This window comes from Rhinatrema bivittatum, chromosome 4 (assembly GCF_901001135.1).
Source record: "Rhinatrema bivittatum chromosome 4, aRhiBiv1.1, whole genome shotgun sequence".
Taxonomy (NCBI): Eukaryota; Metazoa; Chordata; class Amphibia; order Gymnophiona; family Rhinatrematidae; genus Rhinatrema; species Rhinatrema bivittatum.
In genome coordinates, this window is record NC_042618.1 from 125,267,920 (window position 1) to 125,292,241 (window position 24,322).

The following is a 24,322-nucleotide window of genomic DNA, read 5'->3' on the forward strand; positions in this document are numbered from 1 at the left end:
ACGAAGTATGCAAATCTATCTCATTCATATTCATTGTGGATATCCTGAAAACCTGATTGGCTAGGTGTGCCCTGAGGACTGGATTGAAAGCCACTGTGGGCTTTCTACTAGTTCTCAATGAAAAAGTATGAGCACATTTTCTCTTTCAGTTGTGCATAGTTTGTGTTGCATATAGGATGGAAAGGTGTTTTGTTTTGTTTTGGTTTTTTTTTGGGGGGGGTTCAAAAAGCCCTTTTACCTGAGTAAATTGGTGCTTACCAATGTAAATGACTTTTGAAAATTCTCCTCCCTACTGTATGTCCTATTATATGTTTTTACAAGATTGTTCTGGGTGGCAGAGGAGGAATGGTTGTGGGATCTTCATGATGTTTAATTATCAAAATCTCAAGGGGCAAGGAGGTAGTCTATGGGCTTCAGAGTTAATGGGGGGGGGGGGGGAAATGGGCATAAAGCAGGAAATTTGCTTAGGGTGCCGCCTAATGCCATTGCTTCAGCCCTGACTGTCATCCTGTGACAGTCAGGGCTGTGTGACATCCTCACGGCACTCTGCTGCTCCTGCCTCAGAATACGTGTAAGCAAGAAGACTGCATCGACCCGTTCCCCCAACACAAAAAAAAAAAATAAACCATGACAATATTAGGGATGTGAATCGTTTTTTGACTATTTAAAAAAAATCATCCGATATTTTTTAAATCGTCAAAAATCGTTAGAGTGCGCGATACAATAGAAATTCCCCCAATTTATCGTGAAAAATCGTTAATGGGTTAGTGTCCACTAACGGGAGTTATTTGGGGAGAGGGCGGGAAAACCGGCACACCAAAACAACCCCTATTTATTTATTTAAGAACTTTTACTATACCGGCGTTCATAGGACACATCACGCCGGTTTACAATTAACCGAAGCAGGTAGAAATTACAATGAACAAGGGGGGGTAAGGGGAGCAGGCGAGAAGGAGGAAGAGGGGGGTAGGGGTAGGGGTAAATCCCACCCGACCCTTTAAAACTAAACCCTTACCTTCCCCCACCCTCCCGAACCCCCCCAAAACTTTTTATGAGTACCTGGTGGTCCAGTGGAAGCCCCGGGACCGATCTCCTGCTCTCGGGCCATCGGCGCCATTTTGGCTGCCACTAATAAAAATGGTGCCGATGGCCCGATTTAAAAAAAAAACCCAAAAAAACCCACCGACCCTTTAAAAATGACCCCTTTGCTTCCCCCACCCTCCCGAACACCCCCAAAACCATTTTAAAATTACCTGGTGGTCCAGTGGGGGCACGTGGAGCGATCTCCCGCTCTCGGGCCGTCGGCTGCCACTAAAAATGGCGCCGATGGCCCTTTGCCCTTACCATGTGACAAGGTATCCGTGCCATTGGCCTGTCGCCTGATAGGAGCACTGGATGGCCGGCGCCATCTTTAAAGATGGCGCCGGCCATCCAGTGCTCCTACCATGTGACAGGGGCCGGCCAATGGCACGGATACCCTGTCACATGGTAAGGGCAAAGGGCCATCGGCGCCATTTTAATTAGCGCAGCCGACGGCCTGAGAGCAGGAGATCGCTCCCCGCGCCCCCACTGGACCACTAGGTAATTTTAAAACGGTTTTGGGGGGGGGGGGGGTTCGGGAAGCAAAGGAGTCATTTTTAAAGGGTCGGGTGGGTTTTTTGTTTATCGACTCGGGCACAGCCGATAAACAAAAAACCAATCGTGCCGGACTATAAAAATTGTAAGATTTGAATCTGAACCGAACAGATTCCGGTTCAGATTCACATCTCTAGACAATATCTACAGTGTAAAGGAGAAAAGGCAAATCTGATTTGAGCATTTTCTCTGCACCTCTTCAGTGATGGGTGAGTCAGGCAGAACTGGATAGGAATCAAAGTTATAAGAACAGATTATCACGTGGTAGTACCTACTCCACTAGAGGTTTTATTGAACTTTTCCGATGTCCCTCCCCCACCCCACAGCCCTGGCCTGACACACACTTTTTAACGAGAGTCCACATACTGTTGTAGTTGGCTTTGGTAGGTCTCAAGTTTTATAGTGCTTCACCCAAATATTCAGTCCACAGTGAATCTTTTATTTGTTGAAACTGTCTTTCAAAAATGTAAGCTGTTCCTTTCCTTTTCATTAACCGATTATACTTAGCACTCAATATAGCCACTTTTACAAGCGGCATAAAATAGTCTGCACATTCCATTGCATGTCCTAGAAGTATAAACAGAATGAGTGATAGGATCCGAGAGCATGTAGAAAGATTACATTTGAACAGGCTCAAAATACGATAACACTTTCACAGCCTCATTTCTATCATATCTCCTGGGGTCACGTCACTTGGAAACAGAATAGAATGGCAGATGAAGACCTTCAGACCCATCTAGTCTGTGCCTTTTCCCTGCTTGTGGCAGTGCCACAGACCTTACTTGATGCTTAGATTCTTTTGTACTGTTAAGGATCTAATGCCCTTGACCAATGCTTTGTTATATTCAAGTACCATATTTCTTTCACCACCTCCCCTGGGAGGCTGCTCCATGCACTCACCATGTTTTCTGTTAAACACTTAAAGATTCTTCTCATGTTCTGCATTTGCTGATGCTTTTTATTTCTTTTGCTATTGATCATATTTTCCTTTTGTGCACCACTTTGTACGGATCTATGATCTGAAAAAGAAAATGCAGATTATAAATCAGTAAATTAAATTAAATTCCTCCCATCTCCAGCCTCAAATCATTACCTCTGTTCTAGAATTTCCTCTTGATCATTGGGATAATGAACATATTTGCCCTCTGAACAAGTAGGTTACCATTGTTAAACCTATACAGTAAACTCTAGAGCAAAGTTTGTCAACTCTGGTCCTGGAGTCACACACAGTTCTGGTTTTCAGGATATCCACAAGGAATAAACATGAGAGATATACTGTATTTGCATACAATGGAGGCAGTGAATTCAAACATACCTCATACATATTCATTAAGGATATCCTGAAACCAGACCTGTTTGTAACACTCCAGGACCTGAAATCCCTACCCCTGCTTTAGAAGTTGTAGTACTTCTTAATCTTCTCAAAATGTGCAGTTGAATTTTGTCTGTTTCTTTGCCAGATGAGAACAGAGTGCTGTTTGCAATGGTACACTGTTCTGACATTTACTTGGAAACACAGCAAAAAGAACAATGTAAAAAAATCGTTGCATTTTGCATTAATTAGAAATGGCTCATGCATCTTTCTAAACTAAACACGGCTTTGGAATTTTGAATGTGGGCCATTACAGATGTTTTAACTTAATAGACATTTGAAAGGAGCCAGTAGAAGGCAGCCAGTTTCCCAGTTGAAGAGTCAGGGGAAGTGATGGGCCAATATAGTCTTATCTTCTTATTTGCTTTCTGTAACAAAACCTGCCATCTTATAGAGGGTCAAGTGGAAACAAAAATAAAGAAATCTTATGCAATGCAATACCAATTGATAAGAGAAATTTAAAATCCTATTCTTATTGTTTACCTTTGTGCTGGTGAATGGGCAGTTATGGTTTACTATGGAGGCCATTGTTGCGCTTCCCGGCCACGCTGGTGCCGCGACCGGGCCTGCTCACCTGGCATGAGCGTCTACCAGCTCCTCTCTCAATCCCAGCTCGGCTCGACCGCGGCGTCCATGAGCATCCCCAGGCCCATCAGGACCTTCCATCTCGCAGCGCTCCTCGTGCCAGGGCTCAGCGTCCTCCTTGGCGTCTGCCCTGCCCCTTAGCGTGCGCGGAACTCTAGCAAACTTAAAGGGCCAAGCGCGGGAAACCCTTGGGCGGCACCCGATTCTGACATCACCTGAGCCCTGTATAAATGCAGGGCTCAGACACTAGCTCAATGCCTTGGCAATTGGGTTGTACACTCCGGTGTTCTCTAGTTTGCCTGTTCCAGCGTCTCCTGAGTTTCCTGTTCCAGTGTCTCCTGTTCCTTCGTCTCTCCATTCCTGGTAGTACCCTTCGGACTGATTTCCCGGTACTGACCTTTGCTTGCTCTTGACTTCGCCTGATTGCTGCATGGGTCTGACCACTGCCTGGAACTGACCTCTGCCTGTCCACTAACCTCATCTGACCGCTGCCTGGAACTTGACCTTTGCCTGGATTGACTACAGGTACTCACCCCTGCTTTGGCTGACCATTCTGGACTGATACCCTGGCCTTGATCCTCGCTATCCACTCGGACACTCTCTTCTGGCCTCCTGCGACCTCTGGACATTCTTGCTTGGACATCGACCACGCACCCTTGTTCGTGGTGGGCACTGCCCTGCGCTTCCTCTCTAGGAGACCTTGTAAGGCCCATCTAAGACCAGGCGGCCGGGTAACCAAGGGCTCAACCTGAGGGAACCCCGGGTTGCTATTGGCAAAGCTCCAGCTAGCCTCTGTCTCCTCCTGTGCTCCGCCTCCTGGTGGCAGGCGCTCTCTGGGTCCGACCGGAGGGCCTTACCAATCCTGCACCGGGCCAAGCGTCCACCTCCAGCGCAACAGCCATTATCCCTGTCCCTTTTTCTTTTTACCACCCAGTTCTCCCTTTGCTTTCGTCCTGGCCTTTACCTATACTAATAAAAGAGGATGAAATGTTGCAGCATTATGGTTTTAGATATGTTGTCAGTATCTCCTATAAGTAAACTACAACATTGTCAGCCATACATGCATGAGAACTGATTATGTATCCCTACTACACTATTGTGGTTGTAAAGTCCCTGGCCCTAGTGCTGACAAATGAATCTAGTTGTTAAGAGTGAGAACTGAAGTGTAAATTTGCCACCAACCATTAGCATTTAAAGGTGAAAAGTAATAATTAGCCTTCGCATCTGTATTGTTAGATATGTAAAATTATTCATTTTTTAATAAAGCAGATCTCAAGGCACTTCAGTGAAACAAAGCGCAGAATGAGGCTCAGAATCATGTGACACTCTCTGTACCGTGCTTTTAAAGACGAATACTGGGAGGAATTCAGTATCATGGAATGAGCATGCGTGCAATAAGATAGAAAACATATAGCCTGTATATTAAACACATGGTAGCGCAGAGAAAATAAAAAGGTGGCCAAATGAGCACAACCTGAAAGTGTGAGCAGCAAAACTATCCTCAAGACCCAAGCTGTGCCATTGCTCAATTTAAATGGGTTGAATATATGGGAGTATAGAGTCCATATTCAGTCACATGTCAGATAACAAAGTTAGACCTAGATTCATCATTTTGCTATTAAAAAGAGGGGGCATGGTTAGGCTAATTTTCCAGATACCGCAACCCATATTATTTTTACATCACCATGGTCCAGGCTGCAGGAGAGAGAGAGCACCTCTGTAGAGGCTTTCAGAAAGGTTAACTTTTTATACTCAGTAAGAGGGGGCATTAGGAACTTGGGGTGGGGCAGTTTTACATGCACAATCATATGTATGAACAGCACAGTTACCATTTAAAGATTTAATGTGATTTGGAGTGATGAAAGGAAAAAGAAGAGTAGATTTGTACACTTCTCTCTTCCTACCTTGATTGCATCTAGGCAGTCATACTATTTAATATAGCAGGTTATTTTAAAGTAGGCTGGCTAACTTTAGGACAGGTTTTTGGCCCAACCAAACTTAGGAATGGATTTATCAAAATGCACTAAATGCTGCATGCGATAGAAAAAGGGGTGTGTCTTATGGTTATAGGCAGTTTTATGCTATTTGTGCTAATACCTATATGAAGAGCTAAGTTACCACAAATTGTGATAACTTTTTTGTACTTTGAGATAAGTGCCAGAAGTGTGGCAGAGAGAGACTAGCCATAATGTCCTCACACTAGATAGGTTTTTATAAAGCTAGGTTGAGAGAACATTGCACAAATCTCATCTTTGAGTGAGTTTCCTCACTCCGAGGGTCATCAAATCTTCACAAGAGAGCACTGTTCTGTTCGTACGTCTCACTTTGAATGTCAAAGTGGCCTCTAACCCCTACACTAATACCTAAACCTCATCTCGAGTTACTAGGTGGACCTCCCATAGAGATATAAATACCTATCTAGTGTTGGGACATTATGGATACGTTTTCTCTCTCTCTCTCTCTGCTCAGGGAGCCTCTAAGTCCTATTAGTTGGCTGAGTTATCTGGCTAATTCTCAAAAAAGATATAGTTGCAATAGAGAAGGGCAACCAAAATGATAAAGGGGATGGAACAGCTCCTCTATGAGGAAAGGCTGAAGAGGTTAGGGCTGTTCAGCTTGGAGAAGAGACAGCTGAGGGGGGATATGATAGAGGTCATTAAGATCATGAGGGGTCTTGAACAAGTAAATGTGAATCGGTTATTTACACTTTCAAATAATAGAAGGACTAGGGGGCATTCCATGAACTTAGCAAGTAGCACATTTAAGACTAATCGGAGAAAATTCTTTTTCACTCAACACACAAAGCTCTGGAATTTGTTGCCAGAGGATGTGGTTAGTGTAGTTAGTGTAGCTGGGTTCAAAAAAGGTTTGGTTAAGTTCTTGGAGGAGAAGTCCATTAACGGCTATTAATCAAGTTTACTTAGGAAATAGCCACTGCTATTAATTACATCAGTAGCATGGGATCTTCTTAGTGTTTGGGTAATTGCCAGGTTTTTGTGGCCTGGTTTTGCCTCTTTTGGAAACAGGATGCTGGGATTGATGGACCCTTGGTCTGACCCAGCATGGCAGTTTCTTATGTTCTTAACATCAGAGTTAGCCAGCTATCTCAAGTCCTCCTAGTTACGCCCCTGGAACACACTTAACTTAGCAAGGTAATTGTAACCAGCTATCTTAAGAATATGAGAAATTGCCATTCTGGGTCAGACCGAGGGTTCATCAAGACCAGCATCCTGTTTCCAACAGTGGCCAATATAGGTTACCTGTACCTGGAAAGTACCCAAACAGTAAATAAATCCCATACTATTAAAACCTGTAATAAGTAGTGGTTATTCCTTAAATCAACCTGATTAATAGTAGTTTATGGACTTCTCCTCCAAGAACTTGTCCAAACTTTTTTAAACCCAGCTATGCTACCGTCTCTAACCACATCCTCTGGTAATGAATTCCAGAGCTTAATTGTGTGTTAAGTGAAAGAATTTTCTCAGACTTGTTTTAAATGTGCTACTTGCTAACTTCATGGAGTACTCCTAGGTCCTTGTATTATCTTAAAAAGTAAAAAAACAGATTCATATTTACCTATTTTGTCCTCTCATGATTTTATAAAACTCTACCATATCCCCCTCAACAGTCTCTTCTCCAAGCTGAACCTCTTTGGTCATTCCCCATATTAACCCTAACCTCTTATTAGCTAGCTAGAATTTAGCTAGATAAGTGACCAAATATTCATTTAGTTAGCTGATTTAGCCAGCTAAATGCTTTTAGGGGTGCTGGTTATATAATGGCATGATTTGGGGACTTGGCGATAGTGTTGCTGCTCACTAGTTTTTGGTTTCTGCTCATTTGAATATTTTTCTTTTCTCTAGAATAGTAAGTCAACTTTTGATGCTTGCATTCAGAGAATTCTATACCTGGTACAACTACTGACTGTTTTACACCTCTTTATAACTGTACATTTCACATAATATGGCCGAGTTGCCATTGTGCCAAAACTCACTAAATAATGCAACTCTTCATTGTGTATGCAATTGTATGTTTGTTTTTTTTTTATGACCTGTAAATTGAATACTGTGTTAAGAGAACCTGCATCATCGAACATTCAGAATGTCATTGTCTGAAAGCATCGATTAAGGAAAGAAACATCCTGAGCTTTTTGGCACTTCAAAGCAGATTATATTCAGGTTCTGTGGGTATTGTACATCTTTTAGTCGATAGAAGAGATTCCATAGACTCTCTCCTGAGTGGAGGTTTCCCCATCGGCACCATTACAGGTACACTTCTCGGGTACACCCAGCTCTCTCAAGTATGGCAGCTTTAACCTCTGCATAATTGGCCTTTTCATCTGGGTTTGCATCTTGAAAGGTAGGCTGACTTCTGTCTGACAGTAAATTGCCCAGATCAATAGTTCAAGTAGACTCTAGCTAATCTGCAAACCTGTTGGTTCTTTCAGAGTTCACGAAGAAATAGTCTGGTTTTTTTTCCTGGACTTATCTTAGGTATCATGGGTTTCAGAGGGGTAGGTTGGGCTATAACAGCTTGCAGGGATTCTAGCATCTATATCAAGGGAGCCTTTAGTTTGCATATTTGCTGCTGGGCACCCTGGGCTTTTAAAACCATTTGTAGTTGTTCTTGCAAGGCTTCTGTAATCTGTCCCAAAGAATCCTGTTACTTATTCAAATTTTCATGGAGGGTTTGTTGCTGAGCAAAGTGGACTTGTACCACTGTTTGTTTGTAATTGCTACTGTTGTCCCTCTGTGAGGGTCTGTAGTATATGCTCCATTTTCGCTTAGTGTGCCTTGGTGCCACAGAGGCTTCTCCTTCTGCCCTGTTCAGGAGCACAGAAACAATACTTTTCCCCTTTGCTAAGGGAACTTGATTCTGACTTACTCTACTTTCCTGACTATCTAGGCAGGGCTAATCTGGTATATTTGACTCCCAGGCTGCTGTTGCAGCCAGGCCTCAGAGAAAAAGAAAAAAATGTATTCACCCCTCTTTTTTTTTCTACTGGAATGGGTCTCTGTCTGTGCAGGCTCTTGGAGCAGAAATCCCACTGCTTCCACCATATGCAGTGCTGTTCGAGCAGTTGCTATGGTTGCCAGTGGCTCCAGATTTTCAGTCCTGGTTTTACCACATTGAATGCAGAGTTTTGTAGTTCTGATTTCCCTGTTGCATTCTCTAAGAACAGCAAGATTACAAATGCATGCATGCAGTGGGGTAAAATCAGAACTGGATCAACCTGTCCTGAAAATCTGGAGACAGTTGGCAACCCTAGTGGTCTTTGGCTATAGGAGAGGACTGGATGACAGAATTGTCTGGATGCCAGCTTTTCTCCACAGAAAATGCTTTATTCACAGTGAAATAAACAATAGCAGAAACAGCCTGCTTACTTCTGCAGCTGAAATCAAAGATTCATAGTCTCAGTAGGATATATGTCTTCCTTCAACCCCAGGCCTACCTCTTCTCTCCTAGGCCTGCTATCTTAATCCTTCACTCAGGAAAATGCCCTGGGATCAATGCATATCCAGCATAACTCTCTGCTTCAACGGCAGGGGGAATAAAGAAAAGGGGATCTATATACAGACAACCAACAAGGACTGAATTACATAGTCTGGGTAAACAAATAAGCATGGGTGTAGATTGCTTATTGCGGCGGTTACTACCCCTAACTAATTAAGCTAGATATTTCATTTAGATGCAGCTGCAACACTGCTCTCTACATTAATGGTGGGGTTGGAAGGGAAATAGAACCAAAAGGTTACTAAGAGCCAAGAGAAACAGATAAGTATGAGAAAAAAAAAGTGTGAAACTTGCTGGGCAGAATGGATGGGCCGTTTGGTCTTCTTCTGCCGTCATTTCTATGTTTCTATGATTCCCTTTTGGGCTGTGCTTTAAGGTGGATCAGTTTAATTGTGTGGGCCTCGTCTTTTAAGAGATTCTAGAAATACACTTCTTTACAACCCATTTTTCTAATCAGAGCTGAATGTGCCAGATAGAAGACCTGGTTTTAATTCCTAGATCTGGATTCTGCTCCCCAAGCCATCTGGGGCTCAGGATGCTCCATAGGCAGCCTTTACAACCCTCTGGGAAAAGGAAGTCCTAGCCATCATGCAATAGCCACACCTAGCAGCTAGGCTGAAGGTCCATGCTACCATATCCTCAAGGGAGCCTCAGCCTGTGACCCCCCTGATCGAGGATCCTCACTGCAATGACTGGGCTAACTGAGGTGGGAGGGAATGTGAAACTGATCAGTAGCCCCAGATAGATGTGAATGAAGGATCTTGGCTTCATGGCCCAAAAAAGGAAGCCAGTTCAAATTGAACTGAAAGCCTAAGAAGCAGGTAGAAATTGCTGGGCTGATATCACTGTAGAAAGAATTGTGAAGTTTAAATAAGGTTATATTTTTTAAATAATGTTTTCCCTTTTGTGTCAGAGGTACTGTGTTGAAAGTCAAGTTGTTATGTTTTCTCATTCTGTGGTACCTTTTGTTCAGAAAATGTCTAGATTGCTGGTGTGCTTGTTTAGCTCAATATTTAGTTTAGAAGAATTAATGTATATGAACAAGCTACTTACACAAAAATGTTTTTCAGACTGCAAAGTATTCTGCAGTAAACTCTCTGCTCAGCTTTTGTTGATTTCATGCATTAGTGATGAAGCCAATCTTATCAGATTTTGCCCAATTCTGTCTGACTTCAGTGATTTGCTCTAATCTAGCTAACACCAAGAAAATATTTTTTAAAAAACCCCAAACAAATTTTACAAGTAGACTACACAAAATTCTACAACATTTCTTCCATGGAAATTTCTGTCAACAGAATATTCTGCTAACAACGTTCTGACCCAACAGTTTTCTTCTACAAGACATTTACTGCTGCCTCCAATATACGACAAATCATGCTTGTTGAAGGCATCTGCACTGCAGGATTGACTAACATTCGTTTCTTTTGTTTCAGCTTCCAGCGTTACCACCTTCACCGGAGAGCCCAACATGTGCCCTCGTTGTGGCAAGAAAGTGTATTTTGGTATGCGAGAATAGTGAAGCCTTCCTTGTACCCTTCTCAGTATCTCCTGTCTTCCTCTGGTAAACATACCGCTGTAGGCTGCTAAGGAAGTGATGCTTTAAGTTTGGCGTTAAAACTGCAGTCTCAAATGATTTTGGGGATTTATGATCCAGTTCACGCAACAGGGAAAGCGGTACTGCAAATAGAATACTTTAGGGAGGGGAATTAAAGAAAACCTTGCTGAATTAGCCTGTCCCTTGTGAATGGAGCTAGAATGCATGTAATCGCTCTTCACCAAAGCCGACATGCTGCCAGCTTACAAAAAAACAAAAACTAATGTAGCATGTTGATATGTTTCTCAAGTTCTGTATTTCTAATTCCTAGTTATAACCCCCTCGTTCTTCGTTCCTCTTCGTTAACGGACTAGTTTTTTGGTTAATCCATCTCTGTTTGATGTAATCTCTCGTTCGATGTAAACCTTCGTTTAATGTAAACCGATGCGATATGACTTGTGCCATGAATGTCGGCATAAAAAAAAAAGAACTTAAATAAATAAATAAATAAATAAAAACCCCACATATTTACCATTGGCAGCTGTGTTGAACCCCACTTAAAAACAGTGAGGTCCATATTTAGCAACGTGGGAAGTCTGTTAAATTGTCATGGATATTCAGCAGAGCGCTGCCGATGAGGCCTTTTGCTGAATATAGATGGATAAAGTCATAGTTAGCAGAATAAACTTCTCTGGCTAACTGTAGGACTGCTTTCTGGCACGATCAGTCTTGCCCTGATAAGTTAGCCAGCTAACTCTGAATAATGGACTTAGCTGGATAACTTATTTGGCTAACTTAACTCCACCCTGGAAAGCTCCAACTTATCCGGCTAAGCAGCCGGAAAAATTGTACGCTGTCAGAACAGCAGAAAATTTGAAACCTGCTATTTGTCTGGCTAAGGCCCTAATTTAGCCAGACAAACCATTTGAATTTTGGCCCCATAGAATACTATGAAAAAGAAGGACTGTGAGGCACAGCTATAGTCTGCTCAGTTTACTTCCTAATGCATTCCACAGACCAGAGGTTTTCAGCCCTGCCCTTGAGTACCCACAACCAGTTGGGTTTTCAGGATATCTGCAGAGAATATGCATGAGAGAGATTTGCATGCATTGCCTCCATATCCAGTTAAGTAGCATCGGAAAACAAAAAAAGAAGTGACTAGAGGGCCTGTGGCCTAATTCTCACTCCCTCCTTTAAATTGGCCCTGTTAGACTGAGCAGCCTCAGTCCCCTCGGGCTCCCACCATAGGCTTACTAGCTAAAATCTAGTCAGATTGGTACCCATTATTCATCATTTAGCTGGATAATTTGTGAGTTATCCAGCTAAATGCCTTTGAACGTGGACCTCTCTGTGTCCACAGAATCTCCCCAATCAATACCCTCTACACAGTGTGCAATGGTGGCCCTTGGAGTGTGGAGCCGCCATTGCTTAAAGAGGCTGCTTGTCACCAAGAACAAACCCCTGCGACTTATAAGAACTTCCTGCGATCTGCTTAGACCTCATGTCCATCCCCCCTCCACTGCCCTTGCAGGGGGCCCATAATTATTAAAAAAAAGTAAAAAAATATTTCATGTGCGAGGTGGAAACCCTACCCCTTCATTGAAAAATCTGGGTCCTGGAGGCTGAGAGGCCCAAAACCTATCCCCCCCCCCCCCCCAACCCTCCTCTTTTTTTGAAAAACAATGGCCTTGGTGACAGGGGCAAATGCCAGGCAGCATCATTTTGAAAACTTGTGAAGAAAAAGTGAAAGCAAGCAAAACAAGGAAATTAAGGAAACAAAATGAAAAAGAAATTAGAAAGAGAGGGTAGGGGTCTAGGAGACTGTAGTGAAGCAGCAAAAGGAAGGAAGTCAGCCTGCCCCTAACAGCCTAGGCACTGTGCCCGCAGAAAGAATGACCAAGGTTTTGTTTCTTACCTTGTGATGGGAAAAGTGGCAGAATAGAAGCAGATCCCAGAGAGAAAGATCGCAATGTTGGAGAAACTTTAAAGGCAGCCGCATTTAATTTCAAGCAAATCATTTTGTGACAGTTATAATTTTTTGATACTTGTTTGATTTTGCTTTTTCAAAGTGTGGATGAATGTCTGATAAATCATAATGAATCTTCTTTGTGCTTTTCAAGCTGAAAAGGTGACCTCTCTGGGCAAAGACTGGCATCGACCTTGCCTGCGCTGTGAGCGGTGTGGGAAGACCCTGACTCCAGGAGGCCATGCTGAGGTAAGAACACTGTGAAATCTTTTTTTGACTTGACTAGAATCCTTTCTGATTACAGAGAAGCAGCACAATACTATAATTACATGCAAACATAAGAAATGCCATACTTGGTCAGGCCAAAGGTCCATCAGACCCAGCACTCCATCTGTGACGGAAGCTAATCCAGGTCACAAGTACCCAACAGAATCCTATAAATTAGATCCAGTCCTTCTTGCTCATAACCAGAGCAAACTGGGCGTTATGTTGTCCACCCTTCATTCCTCAGGTACCATAGCTGATTTAATTGAGAAGTTAGAGATTACTAGCAATAAGTCTGCAATTTCATTTTTTTTAATTCCTTCAGAACTCTGGAGTGTATACCATCTGGTTCTAGTGATCTGTTACTCTTTAGTTGTCAGTTTGTTCTATTATATCTTCAGCTCACCATGATTTCTTTCAGTTCCTCTGAATCATCACTCTCAAAGAAAGTTTCTGGCATAGTATCTCCCCAACACCCTCCAGAATAAAGACTGAAGTAAAGAATTAATTTAGTTTTTCTGCTATGGCCTTGTTTTCCCTGAGTGCCCTTTTTAGCTCATGGTCATTTAGTGGTCTAACTCCTCCACAGGCTTCATACTTTGAATATACTTGAAAAAGTTTTTATATTGAGTTATCTCTCTGGCAAGTTTCTTTTCATATTCTCTTTCGGCCTGCCTTGTTAATGCTTTACATCTAACTTGCCAGTGCTTATGCTCTTTTCAATCCACCTTTCTGTTTTTGAAAGATGTCCTTTTGACTTTAATAGTCTCTTTCACCTCACTATTTAAGCATGCTGGCAGTCATTTGGTCTTCTTTCTACCTTTTATAATGCATGGAATACATTTAGTCTAGGTATCCAAAATGATGTTTTTAAATAGCATTCTTGCCGAATGCAAACTTTTAACCTTTGCAACTGCTCCTTTTAATTGTTTCTAATTTCCTTATTTTAACATAGTGCCCCTTTATAAAGATAAATGCTACCACAATATTTTTCCTTAATATCTTCCCTTCAGTGATTATGTTAAATTTTATTACATTATGATCACTGTTGCCAAGTGCCCCCACTACTGTTACTTCTCATTCCAGATTCTGCATTGCAGTAGGAATTAGGTCTATAGCAGACCCCCTTCTCATCAATTCCAAGACCAGCTGCTCCATGAAGAAGTCATTTATGACATCTAGAATCTTTATTTCCCTAGCATGTCCTCAAGTCATTGGTGTTACTTGTGATAAGAGAATCCTGGCCTGGTTGAAAGAGAGTAAATTAGATGGTAATTAGACCAGTATTGGTATATAGACAGAATGCTGGAGTATGTGAGAAAACAACAAGCAGAGATGTATGACAGATATCAGGAAGCTATGCTTGATGCTTAGGGGTGACTTGGAGGCATCAGGTCAGAAATGAAGTTCAGAAAAGGTTGAAGGTGAAAGAGATTGCAGAAAAGATGAGGAAAAGAAGGTTGGTATAGTTGAGGATTGTGGAAAGGAGAATTGAACATTACATTGGTAGAAAGGTGCTAGAAATACAGATGAAAGGGAAAAGGCATAGAAGAAGGCCTAAAAAGACATGAACAAATATTGTTTATCAGGCTACAGAGCCCCACATTGTAAGTAATAGAACTGTATTTTATCAGGTAGCATGATGAAGGGTGATCAGGACCACGGATCCCACATGAATGGGGAACAGACAGAAGAAAGGTTTCATATAGCATTTAAGGGTCTGTGTCACTAAACATGTTTCCCATGGGCACAGAATGGGAGAAAAGCCTTAATAAATCAGATGCTTAATCTGGCAGGATGGCATTTTAGATGAAAGTGTTGAAGTAAATAAGGTGAGGAGTCTATCTCTTGAATTGTTCTCCAAACTGTTTTTATAAGACATTTCTTGATTCCTGCCTGTTTGTAATGACAGAATTTTCTTTAACATACAACCATTAATTTGGGTGACAAATTTTCAGCTCATGAAATAACATAAGAATTGCCATACTGGATCAGACCATCAAGCTCAATATCCTGTTTCCATCAGTGGCCATTTCAGGTCACAAATACCTGGCAGGATACTATACAGCAGTTAGATCCCATACTTCTAACACTCAGATAAACAGTGACTTTCCCCATGTCTATCTGGTTAATAGCAGTTTATGGACTTCTCCTCAAAGAATTGTCCAAACCTTTTTTAAAATTAGCTACTTTAGCTACCTTTACCACATCCTCCGGCAATGAGTTGCAATACTTAGCTATGAGTTGGATGAAAAAAGAATTGTCTCTAATATTTGTTTTAAATGTGCTACTTACTAACATCATTGAAGCATCCCCTAGTTTTTGCATTATTTGAAAGAGTAAATAATTCATTTACCAGTTCTATTCCACTAATGTTACAGGAGTCACGTTCATGTAGAGTACAAATTACAGTGGGCCTAGTTTTCAAAAGAATGCCAGAAACAATGGAGAGGGATAAATCATTTGAATATGAGGGTGTAACATCTGACCCCAATATGTTTTCAAGCACTTAGGATCTGATTTATTAAGATTTTGCTCCAATTTTGCACCAACATAAAAATTGTCAGAACTTTCCCAATTGAAAACATTGGAATACTGTCACTGATAAATCTGGAATAAGTTTTGCAGCAAAGGAAAAGAAATGTTAAATCTGTGTCATAGAATGTTAGTTGTGGTTGTGTTCAGTCATTACTTTCCACTAACACTGGAATGTTTACAAAAACCGTTTAAAAATAGACTTGCTTTTATCATTTGCTTATGTTTCACATTCAGCAAAAAAAAAAAGTATTTGGCCGTAGATAGTCTGATGCAATAATATTCAAATGCAGAAGAAGTGAATACATCATAGAATTTGACTGAGAACATAATTGCTAATTAGGGAGTGCTGTTAGCAGAAACTGCATCTACTGATGGGTGAGCAGGAATTGTGAGTGTTGGTTTTGCTGTGGAAAGTCTGAGTTTTAATGTTGCGGTAGAAACGGAGGGTTGAAGAATAATTGTGCATGAATATCTTGTGTTAGGATAGTAGTTTGTGAGTGTTGGAATTTATTCAATGGAGGTAATTTTCAAAGGAGTTTACACGCATAAATGTAACATACTATTGTAGCAATTTTTAAAAGCCCATTTACATACAAAGTGTACTTACATGCGTAAACCTATTAACAATTCAGTGGCACAGTAGCAATTTTCAAAATCCTAAATACACGTGTAACATGCACTTTTAAAGTGAAAATTACCCCCTATTAGGGGGGTTTTAAAAGGCCGGACCTTTTTAAAAAGTGCTGGACCTTTTAAAAAGGGTCGGGGGCCAGCCAGGACAGCGCCATTTTGGAGCGGACTGGGAGGTAACTGGGGATGGCCCGATCGTGTTGCCGTATGTTTTTTTTATAAAATACTCCCCTCCCCCCTTATTTGCGCAGGTCAGAACCCGCACGCATGTGTGTGTGCCAATATAAAATCCATGGGTTTTGGATCTAATAACATGTGCGCGGCGACGCACACGTTATAAAATCAGCACGTCCATGTGTGCCTGCTGGGAACCGTGCGTGCCTTTAAAAATGTACCCCTATGTGTAGTCTAAAGTTTAAATTAAATTGTAAGTGTATCTGTGTGTGCTGGAAAGTAGTTAATGAATGCTGAATTAATTCTGTATGTAGTGAAAAGGTTTACATTTAATTCTGATTGTATCTGTGTGTGTTGGAAAATTATCACTGCTACTTGGTTCCTACCCATTCCCCAGTCACATTTTTTAAATATAAAGACAGTTAACATAATTAAGATGAATTTTTTTTAACACCAAGAATCAATTAGGGATTTACATTGCATGTAATAAACCCTGATTTTAGTAATTGACTGATTTTAGTCCTATTGTAGGTCATTGACAAGCTAACAAAACACAACTAAATTTGATGAAGCATACCGACTCCTTAAACAGTTTTGGGTAACTTTAACAACTCAACAACATTGTGATCCATAGGGAGGTTCAGCAATGAGACATGGACTATCTATATCTAGTCTTCTGCATCAGGTGCCAGTTGTATGATTGTCTACTTCTTAGTGAGAGGTTATGTGTGTGCATCTGTTGCAAAGGGCTCCTGGCTCTAAAATAACAAGTCCGGTCACTGGAGGCCACAGTTGCAGACCTGCTGAGGCAGACAGAGTTAAATATAGAGGAGACCTTTAGGGACATAGTAGTGCAATCTCAACTCCAGTTTGGCAGCCACTGTGGAGAAGCAGGGTCACCTGGAAGGAGACCATCACCTTGGCATGGCAGAGTGATCCTGTAGCTAGGACCTGCCCTCAGATGATGCCTTAATCTCTCGCAAATATGCTTAGAAGGCTAGGGTTAAGATTTCCATTGTAGTTGGCGATTCAGTCACTGAGTGTAGATTAATGAATGGCTGTTAGGCAACAGGATTCCTTGGTAACTTGTCTGCCTGGCGCGAAGATAGCAGACCTCACCTATCTCCTACATAGAATTTTAGAGAATGCTGGGAATAAGTCAGCTGTCATGGTACATGGGATACCAATGACCTTGGAAGTTGCAGGAGGAAGTTTCTGAAGATTAAATTTAGGCTTATAGGTAGGAAATTGAATTCCAGAACCCTGTTCCACACAGGATCTCGGAGGCAGATTGAGCTCTCTAGTCTCTAGACTATGGTACAGGGAATAGGACTTTATATTTTTTAGGGACTGGAGAACATTCTGGGTAAGGGGGAATCTATTTTGATGGAAATGGGCTCCATCTAAACCAAGGGAGAATTCAGCTGCTGATGCTAACATTTAAAAATAAGTAGAGCAGCTTTAAACAAAATCATGTAGGAAAGCTGATAATCACTCCGGATTGCATGGTTCAGAGGAAGATATTTGGCTTAGAAACTGGCTGAGTGGGAGGTGACAAAGGGTAGCGGTAAATGGATTTTTCTCTGAGGAGGAGGTTTTTATTAGTGGTGTGACTCAGGGATTGGTCCTTGGACCATTTTTTTTTCAACATTTTTGTGAGCAACATAACGGAAAATTGTCAGGAAAGGTTTGTCTTTTTGCCAATGATATCAAAATCTTTAACAGGGTAGACAGCCAGGAGGGATCTAGTGAAGCTTGAGGAATGGTCTATGGTCAGGCAGCTAAGATTTAATGCTAAAAAATACAGACTAATATATTTAGTGTTAGGATCCTGCCCACGGCTGGATCTGCAGGCAGTCCCCTACCTTTCTGCAACTAGGCCGATGCTGACACCACCCCCTTGCACAGGTGAGTGTAGGTCCAGTGGAGGGCTGAGCCTACCTTGTTCCTGTTCCGGATGTTCCTCGCCTTGTTTTCAGTCCAGCCTTTCTCCTCCTCCACCCGTGCTCGTACCTGCTCACCTCTCGCGGTGTGTCTTGGGGCCCCTCCCTGAGCCGCACCGTGATCCAAGGGCTCACATCCTCCCTTGAGATGGGGCTGTGCCTCCGCACTCCTAACAGGGCCAGAAGGCCACGCTCCTAACATTTAGGGAGTAAAAACCCAAGGAAAGGTACAATATTGGAGGTGAAATTCTTCTAAGCACAAAAGAAGAGCGAGATATGGGGGTAATTGTATCTGATGGTCTTAAGGTGGCCAAACAGGTGGATAAAGTGACAGTAAAAGCCAAAAAGATGCTTGGCTGCATAGGGAGAGGAAGGGTCGGTAGAAAAAGGGAGGTGATATTGCCCCTGTATAGATCACTGGTGAGACCTCACTTGGAATACTGTGTATAATTCTGGAGACCACACTTGCAAAAGGATATAAACAGGATGGAGTCAGTCCAGATGGTTGATACTAAAATGTCACTGGTCTTCTTTCGAAAGCATATGGGGATAGACAAACATCTAAATATGTATACCCTAGAGGAAAGGAGAGATAGGAGAGATATGATAGAGTCAATCAAATATCTCAAGGCTTTCCATGCACAGAAGGTGAGCCTTTTTCAATAGAAAGGAAGCTCAAGAATGAGGGATCATGAAATGAAGCTGAAAGGGGGTAGATTCAGAAGTAATCTTAGGAAATATTTCTTTACAGATAAGATGGTGGATGCATGGAACAGCCTTCCAGTGGAGGTGGCAGTGACAAAAGACAACTGCACCCCTGTTTCTTGTGAACCAGCATGATGGGACTACTGTCTTGAATGTTGGTATATAAAAAAAACTTAAATAAATAAATAAATAAATAAAAACAGTATCTGAATTCAAGAAAGCATAAGATAAATATAGGGGATCTCTAAGGAAGTGATACAAATTATAATGCTAAATTAATTGGACAGATGGGAAGACTGGATGGGCCATACGGTCCTTTTCTGCTGTCTTGTTGCTATGATTCTAAGATACTGGCAAGGCACGGGAGTTAGAATATCCCAATAGAGAAGTTGAGGTAATGGTTGAAGTAGCCCAGATAGATATAAAGAGCACATAGATATGAATGACTCCAAACTGCCTGTATCATCTGTTAATAAGCAGGTTGTAAATAAAAATAAAAATAAAAAAATACTTTAAAATGTATGTATATGAATGCCAGAAGTTGCTAGTATGTCAATGCTAGAAGTCTGTATATGAATGCCAGAGAAATATGATTGGAGAATTAGAATGTAAGGCATTTAATGAAGATCTAGACATAATAGGCATCTCAGAGCCCTGGTGGAAAGAGAATAACCAATGAGACACTGTGATACCAAGGTACAATTATATTGACATGACAGGGCAGATCGAGTTGGTAGAGGAGTGGCACTCTAATGTTAAGGATGACATAGATTCAAGCAAATAAAAGTTCTATAGGAAACAATCTGCAATTTGGAAGACTTAAGGATAGAAATTCCAAATGTGATGGAGAGAATAGAATAGTGGGGCTATTCTACTACTTGCCTTTCCTGGATTTGGAAACAGATTGTAAAATGCTAACAGAAATTAAACGGCTAATAAAATGGGCAACATAATACTAATGGGAGATTTGAATTGTGCAAGAACTGATTGAGTAAATATCATTTCAGGACAAGGTAAGCAGTTAAAGTTCCTAGATGCTATAAATGACTGCTTCATGGAGCAGCTGGTTATGGAACAGACAAGAGAGGGGAACTACTTTAGATCAATTCTGAGTGGAACACAGTATATGGTCCCAGGAAACAAGATGGAAGCCAATCCAAAGTGGCAAAGTAGCAACCAAGAAGAAATGATCAGAAAAACAAGGATTTGTTTATTATGTGGTCACCTCTACTAGACCACATTTTTTTTTCCGATCATTTCTTCTTGATTGCTACTCAGTATATGATGCAAGGGGTAAAGTGGTGGATCTCTTTGTCAATAGTGATCATAATACAATTAAATTTGACAGAATCACTAGAGGGCAGATACCAAGTAAAAGTATTGCAGTAGCATATAACTTTAAAAAGGGAGATTATGATAAAATGAGGAAATGAGTTTAAACAAACTAAAATGAGTAGTTGCCAAGGTTAAAGACTTTCATGAGGTGTAGCATTAGCAAAGTTTGAAGAAAGACAAAATAACCCCCAACATGGTTTAATGGTGAAGTGAAAGAGGCAATTAAAAACCAAAAGTTCATCTTTCAGAAAATGGAAAGCAAATGAAGAAAGTAGGGAAGAGCATAAGCTCTGGCAAGTTAGATGTAAAGCAGTAATAAGACAGATCAAGAAAGAACTTCAAAAAGAAGCTTGCCATAGATGTAAAAACTAGAAATACAAACATTTTCAATGACTTTCAAAGCAATAAGTTGTGGGGCGTCAGTTGCACTGATAGATGATCAAGGGGTAAAAGAGGTGCTCAGGGAGATCATGGAAATAGCAGAAAAACTAAATGAATTTTTGTCTCCGTCTTTACTGAGGATATTGGAGAAATACCCACATCAGAAATCTTCTTTGATGGTGATGATTCTGAGCATCTAAAGCAACTCACTGTGATATTGGAAGATATAATAGATCAAAGTGACAACTAAAGAGTAATAAATCATCAGAACCAGATGGTATTTATCATTTTTCAGAACTCAAACTTGAAATTATAAACTTGTCTCTAGTAATGTATCACAAGAGTCACAGTAGCTGAAGGCTGGAGAGTGGCCAATGTAATGTCAATTTTTAAAAGGGGTTCAATGAGTGATTCAAGAACTTAATGACCTGGGAGCCTAATGTAAGTTTCAAGCAAAATGAAAGAAATTATTCTTAAAAACAAAATTGTTGGTGGCCATATAGATAGACATGGCTTAATACGGAAATCAACATGATTTTAGTAAAAGGAAATTTTGCCTTATCAATCTGTTAGATTTTTTTAAAGTGTAAATAAACATATGGATAAAGGTTAGCCAGTTGATAAACTGTATTTGCATTTTCAGAAGGCATTTGACAAAGTCCCACAGTGTCCTGTAATGGACTGGTAACAGATTAAAAGATGGAAAATAGAGAGTAGGACTAAACAGTCAGTTTTCCAAATGGAAAAAGGTCAGTAGTAAAGTGCCATAGGGATCTGTACTGAGCCCTCTGCTATTTAATAGGAATGTGCAGCAGGGACGGATTCGTCCCATTCGGTATTTGTATTCGTCGGGATGCAAATCCATTGCATCCGTTCTCAGGGGACCCCCATCCGTTCATTAGTTACATATGTATTTGTTTCCCAAAAAAACCCCCATCCCAATACTTTAAATTTAATTTACTACAACCCCCCACCCTCCTGACCCCCCCAAGACTTGCCAAAAGTCCCTGGTGGTCCAACGGGGGTCCTGGAGCGATCTCCTTCACTAGGGCCTTCGGCTGCCAGTATTCAAAATGATGCCGATAGCCTTTGCCCTTACTATGTCACAAGGGCCGACCAATGGCACCGGTAGCCCCTGTGACATAGTAAGGGCAAAGGCTATCGGCGCCATTTTGAATACTGGCAGCCGACGGCCCGAGTGCAGGAGATCGCTCCAGGACCCCTGTTGGACCACCTGGGACTTTTGGAAAGTCGTGGGGATGTCAGGAATCCCCCCCCAGGACTTGCCAAAGTCCCTGTTAGCCTTTGCCCTTACTATGTCACAGGGGCTACCGGTGCCATTGGTCGGCCCTTGTGACATAGTAAGGGCAAAGGCTATCGGCACCATTTTGAATACTGGCAGCCGAAGGCCCTAGTGAAGTAGATCGCTCCAGGACCCCCGCTGGACCACCAGGGACTTTTGGCAAGTCTTGGGGGGGGGGGGTCAGGAGGGTGGGGGTTTATTCATTAGTGATACGTTGTATTCGTGGGGGTTCACCCATACGTTTCGTGACCCCCCACGAATACAATGAATATGGCATATACGTTGCGGATTGCCAATACGTTGCAAAAAGAATGCACACCCCTACTATTTAACATATACATCAATGATCTGGAAAAGGATCATTGATGATTACATTTGTAGATGACAAAATTATTCAAAGTTGTCAAAACCGCAGTGGATGTGATTAATTATAGAAGGACTTTGTGAGACTAGGAGACTGGGCATCTAAGTGGCAGATGAAATTTAATGTGGACAAGGGCAAAGTACACACATAAGAAAAATAATCTCAACTACAGGTAAACAATGTTGGATTCCTTATCAGGAATCACCACCCTGGAAAAGGACATCTGAGTCCTTGTGGACAATATGTTGAAATCCTCAGTTTTGTGTGCAGTGGTAATCAAAAAAGCAAGTAGAATATTAGGAATTATTTGGAAAGGAATAAGAATACCCCAGAGCATATCATTTTGCCTCTGTATTTATCCATGGTACGAATACATCCTGAATATTATGGGCGGGATTTTAAAAACCCTACACCCGCCGGGCCTATTTTATAAAGGCTTGGTGACGCGTGTAAAGCCCTGGGATATGTCTAAGTCCTGGGGCTTTACTAAAGGGGCGGGGGTGGAGCCAGAGGCCTCTGACACAGCACGGGTGTTCCTGTGTGTACGGTTCCCAGCGCGCGCACATGGACGTGCTGAATTTATAACGCGCGTATGTTCACCCGATTTTATATCAGCATGAGCATGTGCACGTGGGTTCTGACTAACAAGTGCAAGGGGGGATTACTTTGTAAAAAAAAAAAGCACGCGGCGACGCGATCTGGCCTTTTATCCAGTTCCCTCCCAGTCCATTCCAATAAAGGAGTGGACTGGGAAGGAACCTCCCTATCCCCCTAACTAACCTTCCTCCCTTTTCTCCTCTCTAACCTGACCCCTAAACCTGCCCTACCTACCCTATTTTTGTTTTGTTTGTTTATAAAACTTACCTGCTCCTCTGAGCAGAAGTAAGTTGCGCGCGGCAGGCTGCCGGCGCGCTGCACCAGAACAGCACAAAATGGTGTTGTCCAGGCCGGCCTCACCCTGCCTAGACCCTCCCCCAGCCCTCCTCTCGCCCACCCCTTTTTAAATGACCAACACGTCTGCGCGTACCAGGAGATTTGCACGTGGCCGGGCTGTTTCGAAAAAGCACTCAGCGCATGTGCGGCCCGTCCACATGCTTATCTCCCGGGATTGCCACGCGCCAGTGATTTAAAAATCTCCCCCCCCCCCCCAGTTTGCTGGTGATCAAATCCAAATCTCATTTATTAAAAATAGCAAATCAAATGACCTGTTAGTAGGTTGGATACAAGATCTTGCCCATTAGAGAGCATAAAACTTGCTTGACTAGAGTTCATTAGGTCTTCCTGCTTTTGCAGAAGGTGGGGGATCAATCATACTTCAAACCAGTTAGAGGGTTTCATTGCATTGGATGACCAAAAACTCCTTAGAAATGCTCGTGCTGAATTAGCTTTTTCTACAAGGTGTTCAGAATTATGTCTCTGGTCTTGGCTTTGTTTTGAGTATTTATTTCCATGAAATACAAAATCATTCTGGAAAGTATCATCTCTTAAAAAAAAAAAAAAATCTGACCTGTGGGAATAATTCTGAGCCAGTGCTGAGACTCATCGGGGCCATGATACCAGTAACAATATAATTACCGGGATGCTGAAAAGCTTTTCCTTTGAGGTATCATTTTATTAAAAAGTCTAAAACATAATAAAAAAATCCTAATTGTACCGAAGCTTCCCCATTCATCATAAGATACCTCTCAAGCTATCTGAATATTATACGTACAGTACCAGGAAGCAGAATGAGTTTTGTGAAAGTTACAAAATGTGATAAACTAAAAATAAATACAAATAAAAACATTACTGGTGAAGCGACCAGTAATACAGATTCCCCTTGCATTAAAATGAACATTTTCTACCCACAGTAAAAAAACAAACAAACCACATTCAGCACATAAGTCCCTTAATTATACTGCATCCCTAAATTACTCTTCTTTTTTTTTTTCTTTTAATACTTTTCTACTCTGCCTTGTAGAAACAAGAGGGGGTGGGGAGTTTGCTCACTGAGGCATCAGCACAGAACTAAAGATTAACAAATAAAAGATATACCAGATCGGACTAACATTACCTTTCTTGACTACCTAAAACTCTCTC

At 41.6% G+C, this 24,322-nt stretch overlaps 1 protein-coding gene across 1 annotated transcript in view; it reads left to right on the forward strand.

Moving 5' to 3' along the window:
• The window catches only part of CRIP2 (cysteine rich protein 2), a 255,234-nt gene that overhangs the window by 192,871 nt on the left and 38,041 nt on the right, over window positions 1–24,322 (forward strand). The window contains exons 5-6 of the mRNA XM_029598829.1: window positions 10,540–10,608; window positions 12,761–12,855. Of these exons, the coding sequence (XP_029454689.1) occupies window positions 10,540–10,608; window positions 12,761–12,855 (164 nt within the window). The remainder of the gene's footprint in view (window positions 1–10,539; window positions 10,609–12,760; window positions 12,856–24,322) is intronic.